The 12,550-nt window shown below is 41.4% G+C and overlaps 1 protein-coding gene across 1 annotated transcript; it reads left to right on the top strand.

The window, feature by feature from the left end:
• Window positions 1-6,931: 6,931 nt before the first annotated feature.
• On the top strand, window positions 6,932-7,438 carry LOC110689537. Its single transcript, XM_021866317.1, has one exon. It carries the CDS (start codon window positions 6,932-6,934, stop codon window positions 7,436-7,438), a length of 507 nt encoding a protein of 168 aa, XP_021722009.1.
• The last annotated feature ends 5,112 nt before the right edge of the window (window positions 7,439-12,550 follow it).

Here is a 12,550-nt window from a genome sequence, read left to right as displayed (position 1 = left end):
ATCCAAAATCGTACTATAATTGCAAAAAAAAAATGAACAAAATTAACAAAATTACTTACTCTTTTGGTAAATCTTGTTCCGATTCTGTTTTATCACCTTGAATTTCAGACATTTGTACTAAATTTCAAGTAATTTTGAACAATTTTTTTGCTGTAAATGCTTCGTATTTTTTGAATTTCATGAGAGAAAATGGAAGAATGTTTGAGAGGAATGTTTTAGAGAGAGAAAATGCTGGGTTTCTTTTTTTTTTAATATATATATAACGTGGGGTAGGGGCGGTTATTGGCGGTTAGTTTTTTACTGCGGTTATTGTGGGGTTAGTGGGGTTCCTGGGTTATGTTAAACGCAGCATATAAGGGGGGGGTGTAGGTAGTGGAAGCTACACTAGGGAGTAGGTGTTAAGAATTAATAAAAATTGTACCATTGAAAGCCCAAGCTAAACGAATTGAGATGGGCCAGGATCGTTGAAATTAATGCAAACACTTATAGGCATTGAAGTATTTTTGACAAGAAGAAGAATATTATCATTAATAAATAGCCATACGACATCTACAACAATAATAAAGATTTGTAAACCACAGATCTAGAGAAAATAACATAACTTTTAAAATCAAATTCATAACTATTTTGCATATCTGGCATAGCTCACACTCCACCGCTTCAAACTTGACGCGAGTAGTGATTTTCGATATCTTTGCATCTTTCCAAGTAGAGACCTTCGCAATCTGCGCTGATATTTTGATCATAGAGTTGATGACGAACCCTAAACCCATATGAATCCAAATCACCTTCTCAATTATTACTAAAACCCTAAAAATAAAATTCTCATCCATAGATGAGAATCAAAATCCCAAAAAATTGGGAAAACCCCAAAAAAATTGGGACAGACTCCCACAAAAGGAGAGAACAAAACAAAGCAAAACAAATCAAATAACAAAAAAGCAAATTAAATTGAAGAAAAGGGTCGAAAATAGTCTAATTTCCGAAGAAATTAAACTATTTCCGGCCTAAACGACCAAGAAAATTGAAACCCTAAAGAGAGGAGAGAGAAGAGAGAAAAGAGAAAAGAGCAAATAAATACATTGGCATTGAAGTATCTTGACCCAAAGACACCTAATTGTCAACCTTTCACTTTTTTTTTTTTTTTTTTTTTTTTTTTTTGGGGGGGGGTATGGAATCTCATGAATTAATTCATCCTTGGCATGCAAACTAGTGGGATTCAATTAATATTTGAACAAATTTACCAATTAGATGTTGGTGCAGTGGTGATTGAGACTATACTTGGTAAGGAGACCCATGTTCGATCCCCCACAACAACAATTGAGAGGGGACTGAAACCTAAGAGAGAAATTTTAGGAAATAGAGGGATGTGTAACTTGTTTTTTGGTTTAGATTGGGGTGAAATTTTTTGGTGCAAATATTCATATTGCGAGTTAAGTTCATGAGTGTTCAGTAATGCAAGTCAACGTTTGAGATTAGGGGGCCGAGGGTAAGGGAATCCTCTACTCCCAAGCAAAATGTAGAAGATGGGGCTCGAATTTGTGTCATCAAAGTCACAATGTGAGTTTCCCTTTACCTCCACCAAACATATCAGGCTTGGTTATTTATTTCAAAAACTTATTTCTCCGTGCTTTTTATTCTAATTTTACTAGATCAGATCATGAGACCAAACCAGATAAAGGTTTCCGTCTAATCCCATACCAACTCTCCCTCTTTGTCCATTCTCCTCATACAGATTCTCAATCAAACAGCTAGACAAATGTAGTTTAAATCATGTCTTACAAAGTCAACTACCATGTACAAACTTGGTACACTTCATTTATTTTATTTTTTAAAAAAAAGATTATCACATACGAATACTAGATTAGTTCAAACAAATAATTAAAAGACAGTTAAAGTTTACAAGTAAGTTACATGTACTCATGTAAGTGACAGTTCCAAATCGTGGAAACATTCATTATTAAAACATTATTAACTAGTAAATATCGTAAATGATAATCAAGTAAACTCAAAAAACAAATGTAGTTGACTGTTAGACTAAAGTATATGCTAAAAAGATGCCCAAAAAGATCCAACCATAAATTATACGAGCATATGCTAATTATATGCCGGCGATATTTCCGGCAGAATGTCTAATTAATACGTACTTTGTTTCATTACTGTCCTTTAAAACCTTCACCAGTTTTAAACTCCCTCTAATTTAGTGTGCAACTCTTGCTTTAGACAGGTTAGCACTTTTTTTTTTCTTTGTCTCTCCTTCTCTCTTAATGTTAGGGTATTTTATTTCCTTTTCTAAGCAACTCCAAATTAGCTTGCCATGCCACATAGGATTGCAAAGCTATTCTTCCTTCTAGCTAATTTATGCCACAATGGTTAAGCTAATTAGCATTTAGATTTTTTAGCTTTATTTTTTAAATAATTAGTATTTTATTAGAGACAATTAATTTTTAAGCTAATTAGCTTAGCTACGCTAATTTGCATTAGCTTGGCCAAGCTAATTATTAAACTATCCTCCAATGGTTTGGCTATTAGCTTGAAAATTATTAAAATTACAAGCTAGTACCTAAAAGCAACCATTGGAGTTGCTCTATAGTAACCTGTACTTTACTCATTATTTAATTATAAACTCCGCAATTCTAAAAATAATGTTTAAAATATTCCCTCCGTCCCTTAATACAATGCCATAATAAAGAAAAAGAGACATTGTATTAAAGGACGAAGGGAATAGAAGTTATTTATGATAGATTTCATAAAATTATTAACTCGTGTTATTCTAATTAACCAAAAGCTTGTCGAATAATGACTTTATATTCTATCATAAACCAAAAGGTTTTTATTATTAGGATTATGATGAGAGTGTAGTGAAATATGTTGAACGTTAATATATAACGCTACATTTTTTTTTTGTAGGTTGAAGAAATTAGTGTTAACCGTGAGGCCCGTGACACACTGACACAGTAATGACCGCGAATGCCCGGCTATGTAGGGGTGTGCGCAAAGCCATGGGGATGCTACGGGTTACTTGTATCGCTCATGTTGAAATGTCACACTAAGACATGCCATGAGCTAGATGCAGATAAGAGCATAGAGCATGGATTAAACTCGGTAAACATAGCCTCATAGCAAAAACATACAAGTATACACATACATTATACATGAAATCATAAAATAATAATTTGAGCCATTCATAACTAGGTTTTTATATCAACACTACCACAAAATAGATCATACGGAACGCATAAAATAGACAATATAGGTCGCCTTATAGGAGCTCTTCAAATAGGGTGCCTTATAAAGTATACAAGACGCAAATTGGAGGCGTTCTATATTCAATCTAATACAGAATGCCTAGCTAAGATAACCACTTCCTTTCTGTGTATAAATACAATTTTTAAAAAAAAAAAACCAAAGAAAAAGCAACGGTTATCTGATGATAGGCGTTCGGTACTCCATGTGAATATAGTTAAGGGGTTTATCTTGGATGTTGTTCATTCCTGTAATTAGTAGCAAACAAGTGAGGTTTTGTTAGAATTATTAATAGGGTATACCCACAAAAGCCAACCAACATTAGTGTCATCCAAGTATTAATCAAGAACGAACAATATACTGCAGTATTGCAAATGCGCTAACGTAACATAAACATGAATGTGACCTAATAAGAAATTGATCAAGTGTCGTTTCGTTGAAGCGTGATCTTTCAAATTAAACAACACATTTGAATATCCCCATCGATTGATGAGTGTCCCACATGACAAGTATGGTTAGACCCAATTTCACACATTTAATTAGAAGGTTTCATGTTTTTTCATTATGAAGTATATGTCTATAACTCTATAACTCTTTCAATCGTTTCATGTATATAACTTGGCTTGGGAAAAAAAACACATTATGTTATACTATGTGTGTTAGGCCTTGGCTCATAAGAGAATTGATCTATGTTTAAAATATTAATCCAATAATGGAATATGAAAATAACTACCTTGTTAGTAACCCGAATAAATGGAAAAAATAAAATCTTATCTCGCGAATTGGAGATAAGGGATCGGATGGCTTAATTGTATATTATGATTTATTTTTCAAAAAAAATCTTGTATCATTGTACTATCAAGCCAACTACAATATAATCATAATCGTGGTGGAGTATAAAGCGTTGGGAAATTGGTCGATTATATTTCTATACCATGTACTTGGATATAGTTAGATGCCATGATAATAACAATCTTTAGACAATATATTGAGATGAATCTAAAGATTTTTCTTAACTAGTACGCGCATTGTCTTTAGATGCTCCAATTCTAATAAAATTAATTTCTTACAAAATATTATAAATCAAGTTTATCTATTTCATCAGCTACGTGATTGCACATCATGCATATATATTAATATCATATCACCTTGGGATAATAAGATTAATATAAAATTTAGAAATAAAAATTCTAAACTCGGTACTCTTTTGTAGGGAATATAAAATACTATAATATAGGCATGTTGCTCGGGTTCATGTATCAGGGTTTCAGACGTAACAATTGTATGTTGGATTTTTTGGAGAATATTTTAATTACAGTGCAATTTTTTTTAAGGATTGGTCCCCCTTCAAGTCAAAGAGTAACCCCTTTACAAAGTTATTTTGTACTTGAATGAAATAATGGGACGGCTAATTCTAGCGAAAATGTTCTTATTACATTACAAATAAATTTTTTTGTGAATTTATTCTACATTTTTATTAGCTTAATTATAACGATGTAATACTCTCTACAACTCCCTCATCTAACCCAAGAAGAGTTCAAAATATATATGAGTTATAATATACGGAGTAATATACATCATAATAACTATATATCCATTTCCACAAAAATTAGAGAGAGATTTCGTATTTTCGTGAGTAATTTTCACTAAGAAATTATTTCATCAATGATTGAGAGCGTAAGGAAATTTGAGAAAAAGAAAGCGAGCGGCAGGACTTCAGAGAAGAAGTATTGAAGGTGAAGGTGTATATAATTCCCAATTAAAAGTTAGTCTTGGGTACAAATTTAATACTCCCTTCGCCCCTAAATATAGTTCCCGTTTGACTTTTTATAATCTTTAAGACGTGTCTTAAAAATTGTAACGTCTATACCTCTATTTTCATACGCGTAAAAATTATAAAAACTTGATATTAATAAAATATACAGCCTAACGAATCCAACAAGATCCCAAATGAGCATATAATCTCTTATAAATTAACGGGAATTTATGGTCAAAATTTTCAAAATTTGACCCAAATAAGTCAAGTGTGAACTATATTTAGGGACGGAAATAATACAAAAATGAAATATTGAATCAAAGATTATAGTAGCTGTTTGGGTCCAATTATGCAAATTGGGCCTGGTCACTAAATGATTCTATATTCCAAGGTCAAGGCCCAAGCCTCCATTTAGCCAAGTCAACATAAAGTCAAAGCGGCCCAAATTGTCATGGTCAGCCCATGACAAGTCTGGCCCATTCATCCTCCTTGTCAAGCTAAGGTATAAAAGCCTTCAATTGCACCATTTATCATTCATTCACATTTAAAGCCTCAAGCATTAATTCTCTTGCATAGCTTTCTCTCTCTAGACACTGTTTGACTTCGGCATCGGAGAAGTCTTCCTTGGATCCACCCCCAAAGCCAGTTTTACGTGTGCTTGCTGTGCAAGAAACCTTCGGCCCATCATCTTTTGGACCGGACTAGTCTTCATCCACTTTATTGGACCTTCGGCAAGGTCCCATTGTTTTCACCCGAAACAATTTGGCGCCGTCTGTGGGGAAGACTTTCAAAATATCTTTAAGCCAATCAAAATCATCTTGCAAAAATCTTAGTAGCAATGGCTAAGAATCGCAAGAACAAGCGAGTAAGTCAAGGAGCGGGTGAAAGGCCTAAAACTCCTACACCATCACCTTCACCGGACCGGAACTCTTCTAAGGGTGCCAGTTCGGGAGAAGCATACCGGGAGGATTCCCTTTCTCCCGTAATTCACCAATCTCATCATAGACCGAGTCCTCCTCGGTCTAACAAGAGTCAGTCCAATCGTAGGACTCAATCAGTGCCTCAAAGCGGACCCTTGAGTATCCACTCTCACTCTCACACTCAGCCGAGGACCCCTTTAACGGGACCTAGCTCGGAAGAGGTGGCGAGAGCGCTGGCGGTGCTCATGGAGGCGATGAGGGCTCAGAACATGCCTCCTCCTCGTGACCGAACTCCTCCGCATACAAGGCATCAGCGGAGGAAGCTCGGCCAGGATGGGGAGAAACCTCCCTCCTTCAAGGAGCTGGAAGAATGGGAAGAGGACACCTAGAGGACTGAAAAAGAGAGAAAAAAGAACCCTCATTTTTTCAAAGGATCCTCTACTTCTCGGCCAGAAACTCACAAAAGCAGCAGCTCTGCCTCTCAGCCAGAGACTGCTCGCCGAGAGCGGCCAGAGACCGTTCGCCGAAGCGCCTTGATCGACTCGGCGGCAGGGAACTGAGTGTGCACAGCCGCCTCTCGTTCCCTGTAGCCGAGGCCCGAACTTCCCAGCCAGGGACGAAAACCACTCTTACCTCTCTAAGAGGGCAGAGCGCGGTCCCTTCGGCCAGGAATAAGGGTAAGGCCGTGATGCTTCCTACTAGTTCTCCATTCGAGCAATGGATTCTGGAAGAGCATGTGCCAACGGTTAAAATCCCATCGCACATTACATACGATGGAACTTAGGATCCGAAGGACCATATTGCTTCTTACGAGGGGCACATGCATCTTTGCCCCAGGTCCGAAGCGACCAGGTGCAAGTATTTTCCCACCACTCTCAAGGGGGTCGCGTAAGCGTGGATCTCCAAGGGAGTAAAGGAAGGCTCTATAACGGGGTTGGAGGACCTGTCCACCAAGTTTAAGAGCAAATTCTCCACGGCAAACCGCCGAGAGAAGACCACTGTAGAGCTCATGGGCCTGCAGCAAGGGGAGACCGAGAGTCTCCGGGATTACCTGACTCGTTTCAGCAACGAGTCATCCAGCGTTTCTCAGCTGGACCAAGGGTTGGCTGTCTTTGCAATGCAGAATGGCCTTCAGCCTGGAAAATTCCTTGACTTCATGGTCATGCATACCCCGCAGACCCTAGAGGAGGCTCTGAACCCTTCGGATAAATTTATCCGAGCTGAGGAGTGTAACAAAACAAAATCCCAACCCCAATCCGGGGGTGGGAAGCAAAAACAATCGTCCAAAAGCCAAGCCAAGAAGGCGAAGGGTAAGGCGAAAGCCTCCGAACAATCTTCGGCCAACGAGCCGAAGAAGGAAAAATCTGCTCCCTTCACGGGGAGATACGAATCCTACACTCCGCTGGCCCTTCCGCGAGCTAAAATTTACAGCGTGACGAAGGAAGAGCAGAGTTACAGGAAGCCGAGACCGCTCCCAGAGTTGTATCAGCGCAAAAATAAAAAATCAGTGGTGTGAGTTCCACGAATCATCGGGACACAACACTGAGGAATGTATCCAGCTGAAGGAACAAATCGAGGATATGGTCCGGAAGGGATATTTGAAAAAATACATCGCGGATCACCGTGAGAAAAAAGAGGCTGAGAAATCCGAAAAGGACTCTCGGCAAGAACTTGACTTCCCCCGAAAGAACAGCAAAAATGCGGAGGAAAAATTTCCTCCAATCAACGTTATCTCGAGAGGAATATGTTCTCGGAGGGAGCACAAACGTCACCTTAGGGCTCTGACCCACCAGGTGAACAATGCTAGGATTCAGCCGCCCCAGTCGCCGGTGCCGAACATGACGTTCACATCCGCCGACTGTCGGGGGGTGACATACCCTCACGAGGATCCGTTGGTGATTATCGCCACGGTAGCCAACCGCGACGTCAACAAGGTTCTTGTTGATGGCGGCAGCGGAGCAAACATTTTGTTCCGAAAGGCCTACAACCAAATCAAGCTGAAGCCCAAGCACCTCACGCCGGTACCCTACCCAGTATCCAGATTTAATGGGGCTTCAACTTATCCAGACGGGAAGGTAACACTTCCTGTCACCATCGGCTGTGATGAGGCAGCCAGGAACGTCATGACCGAATTCTTGGTCATCGATGCACCTTCTGTGTACAACGTGATCATGGGGAGACCCATTATTCACGAGATCCAAGGGGTAGTCTCGACATACCACCAGCTGATGATCTATGTCTCAGATGCTGGCTACCCCGAAAGGATCGAGGGCAGCCAAAAGGAGGCCCGAAGGTGCAACTACCTCAAGCCATCCACCAGTCGTACAAAAGATGATGATGAGGATGAGGAGGAGAAAGATAGGCAGCCGAGCGCGAAGAAGCCGAAAGGCCTAAGTGCTTCGGCTCTAGGAGACCTGGCCAAAGAAAAAGGGCAAGGAAAAGAAAAGGCTAGCTCATCATCTGAGCCGAAAGACTCAGAGATCTAGCCGAAGAAGAAAAAATCTGGAACCCCTGCTGACATAGACAGCAGGCCAGAAAACGAAGAGTCCAGCCCCACGGCAATGGAGCTGGACCGGTAGACCAAAACGGTCGAGTTGATCGATGGAGACACCAAAAAATGCGTTACAATCATGCTGGATCTTGATCCGAAAGTCCGTGTTGAACTCATCCAACTCCTTCGGGACAACCGAGATGTGTTTGCTTTCTCGGCATCTGATATGCCCGGGATAAGTCCAGACCTCATCTCTCATAAGCTTAACGTCGACCCAACGTGTCGGCCAATTAAGCAAAAGAAGCAGAATTACTCCGCAAATAAGAACCGAGACATCGCAGCCGAGGTCAAAAAGTTGCTGGATGCAGGCTTCATCGAACCTTGTCAGTATCCAGAATGGCTGGCCAATGTGGTGATGATTCAGAAGGCAAATGGCACCTGGAGAATGTGCGTTGACTTCACGGACCTAAATAAGGCATGTCCGAAGGATTTCTATCCCTTGCCGAGGATCGATCAGCTAGTCGCTCGACAAGTGGCCATGCCTTGCTTAGTTTCATGGACACATTTTCTGGGTATCATCAGATCTTCATGCACCCCGACAACCGAGAAAAGACGGCATTCGTCACGAACGCCTGGGTGTAAAATTACAAAATGATGCCCTTCGGATTGAAAAATGCGGGGGCAACATATCAAAGGCTGGTGGACCAAGTTTTCGCCGAGTAAAAGGGTCGAAACATGGAAGTCTACGTTGACGATTCAATCGTCAAAAGCAAAAAAGATGAAGACCATGTTAAGGACCTGGAAGAAACTTTTGCCACTCTAAGAAAGCACCAGATGAAGCTGAATCCGAAGAAGTGTGTCTTCGGCGTGAAGTCAGGGAAATTCCTTGGGTTCATGGTCAGCAAAAGAGGGATTGATGCCAATCCCGCTAAGGTGCAGGCAGCGCTCGATCTTCCCGAGCCGAAAACAAAGAGGGACGTTCAGCGGCTCACCGGAAGAATGGCAGCCCTCTCGAGGTTCATTTACAGGGCCTCGGATAAGGGGTTACCTTTCTTCAAAGCCCTGAAACTCCCGAAAACAAAAGATCTCGTCTGGGAGGACGAGAAAAAAGAAGCCTTCAAGTAGCTTCGGGAGCATCTAGCTCAACTTCCAACACTGGCTAGTCCAGTGGAGGGAGGGTCTCTGTACTTATACGTGGCTGTCAGCCCAGCCACTATCAGTGCAGTGCTGCTGAGGGAAGAAAATAAAATTCAGCAGTCGATCTACTTCGTCAGCCACACTCTGACGGATGCCGAGACTCGCTACCCCTTACTCTAAAAAGTTGCTTATGCAGTGGTAGTAGCTGCTCGGAAGTTAAGACCCTATTTTGATTGTCGTTAGATAGTGGTTTTGACTGATCAGCCGCTGGAAAAGGTTCTCGGGAAAGTTGAAAAATCTGGTAGGCTGGCCAAGTGGGCTTTCGAGCTCATAGAGTTCAGCATCAGCTACCAGCCGAGAGCGGCCATAAAGGCTCAAGCTCTGGCGGACTTCCTGGCCGAATGCTCGTACCAGGAGACGCTAGACGATGAAAAGAAAACCTGGACCGTTTTCACGGATGGATCCTCCACCGTGAATGGTTCGGGGGCAGGGGTGGTTATAACCTCTCCTGAAGGCAAGTCCTTCGAGTATGCACTAAAATTTTCATTCAAAGCTTCGAACAATGAAGCCAAATACGAGGTGGTCATTGCCGGCCTAGAATTGTGCATCTCGCTGGAAGCCGAGCATGTTCGTCTGAAAACAGACTCTCAGCTAGTTGCATATCAGATTGGTGGCAGTTACGAGGCCAAAGAGCCCTCGATGATATCATATCTTGCCAAGATCAAGTCAGTTATTGCAAAGCTGAGAACTTTTGAAGTTCGGCTGATCCCAAGGGGTCAGAATGCACAAGCCGATGCACTCTCCAAACTTGCTAGTTTAACTCTCACTAAGCTGAACCGATCTGTTTATGTGGAGGTGCGCCGAGAAAGAAGTGTCGACGAAGCACCTGAAGTGTGCTGCGTTGACCAGGAACCAAGCTGGATGGATCCCATCCTAGCTTTCAAGCTTCGGGGATAAATTCCCGAAGACAAAACTTTGGCTTCCAAGTTGAAGCGAACTGGTTCAAGATTCATTATCTTCAACGGGGAACTTCTGAAGAAGTCCTTCTCAGCCCCGTTGCTGAAATGCGTGGGGCCTACAGATGCAGATTATATCCTTCGAGAAATCCATCTCGGCATCTGTGGAAACCACATTGGGGGAAGGACCCTAGCCCACAAAGCATTAAGGACAGGGTACTATTGGCCTACCATGATCTCAGACGCTAAGGAGCTGGTCAGAAAATGCGAAAAAATGTCAAAAATTAGCACCATTCATCCATCAGCCAGCCCAAGAGCTTCAGCCTGTGCTGAGCCCACTTCCATTTGCCCAATGGGGGTTGGATATCCTGGGCCCATTTCCGGATGCCGCATACCAGAAAAAGTGGCTGATAGTCGGTGTCGAGTATTTCAGTAAATGGGTCGAGGCCGAAGCAGCCTCGAACATTACAGAGAAAACTGTCAGGAAATTTATCTGGCAGAATATCATCACTCGTTTCGGCATCCTGAAAGTATTTGTCTTTGACCATGGAAGGAAATTTGATAATCTGCCGCTGAAGCGGTACACAGATCAGTTCGACATCAAACTGACATATTCAGCGGTATGCCACCCGCAAAGTAATGGACAAGCCGAAGCTGCAAATAAACAGATTCTGAATGCCCTAAAAAAGAGGGTGGAGGATCAAAAGTCCAAGTGGCTAGAGGAGCTCCCAGGAACTCTCTAGTCCCTTCGGACAACCGAAAAAGAGGCAGCGGGCCATTCACCCTTCGAATTGGTGTATGGCGCCGAAGCCGTTCTCGAAGTGGAAATTGGCACTGAAAGCCTGCGAGTGCACCACTTCTCGGCCGAGAATGAGCAACTTATGAAGGAATCTCTTGATTTCCTTGACGAAGTAAGACACTCGGCCCGAGTCAGAATGGCTGCATACAAGCAGAGAATCAGCAAATTTTACAACCGAAGAGTTTAGGCAAGGCCTCTCAAAATTGGAGACCTCGTCCTTCGGAATGTTGTCGCGGTACAGAAAACCGAATTCATGCGAAGCTCTCAGCTGCTTGGGAGGGACCCTATGAAATCTATGATGAGCTTCAGCCGCAAACATACCGACTTCGGCAGTTGGATGGAACTGAACTGAAAAATCACTGGAATGTGGATGTACTTAAAAAATATCATGTGTAAACCCTTCGGGGCAGAACAATCTTTGTAAGTACATTTTGAATTATTAATGAAAGGCCTCCGAGCCACTATTTTCTATAAACATATGCAATCTTTAATCTTTCATTTTTTCTTTATTCTATCTACTCTTTAAGGGTTTCCTTCGGCCCCGTCCGAAACCTTCGCCCTCAGAGCATCAAGTTTTGGATTGCCGATAAACTCGCCTTTTTAAAGAATATTGGTCTTTCAGCTGAGGTGAAAACCTCCGTAAGACCTGTTCTATAAGGCCATGAGTCCATGGACAAATCTGGGATATTGCCTTAACTGAGCCTTGTATCCCAGATAGCCATTATCTGAAACACTGCCTTCGGTTGGCCCTGTGTTTTAGATATCCATTTTATAGATAGACAGAAAATCAAGAGCAATAGCATCACTGATAGAAAATAAACAAGGAAAAGAAAAATGATCTTAGAAATCTGAAGATCAAGTCTTCAAATCTCTGGGGGGGCAAGAAGCACAATAAGTGCAGACTGCCTCAGCTGAGACCTCTAAGCCGAACCTTTGTACTTAGCAAAAAAAAAAAAAAAAAAAAAAAAAAAAAAAAAAAAAAAAAGAAAAGAAAAATAAAAGGACTCGCTCAAAGCAATCCAAACATTCAAGCATGCAAGTTCAAAGCAAGGCAATAAGAGGAAAATATCAAATCCATAAATGGAAATCATGCTCGGATTACGAGCTACAAACATAAGTGTTTAAGCAACGAGAAAGATAATATCAGCAGCCGCCCACAAGCGGAAAATAACAGCTGCCGAAATGCGTACAAAGGAAAAAAATAAATAGTTTGTACACTGAGGCAAGATGAAGCAAAAACAAAGG

Source organism: Chenopodium quinoa, unplaced genomic scaffold (assembly GCF_001683475.1).
Source record: "Chenopodium quinoa cultivar QQ74 unplaced genomic scaffold, ASM168347v1, whole genome shotgun sequence".
NCBI classification, from domain to species: domain Eukaryota; kingdom Viridiplantae; phylum Streptophyta; class Magnoliopsida; order Caryophyllales; family Amaranthaceae; genus Chenopodium; species Chenopodium quinoa.
This window is presented reverse-complemented; position numbering and strand designations above follow the sequence as displayed.

What these genes read in the sequence shown, in the direction of transcription:
- LOC110689537 (XM_021866317.1), top strand. Translation starts at nt 6,932, where the DNA reads ATGGGCCTGCAGCAAGGGGAGACCGAGAGTCTCCGGGATTACCTGACT.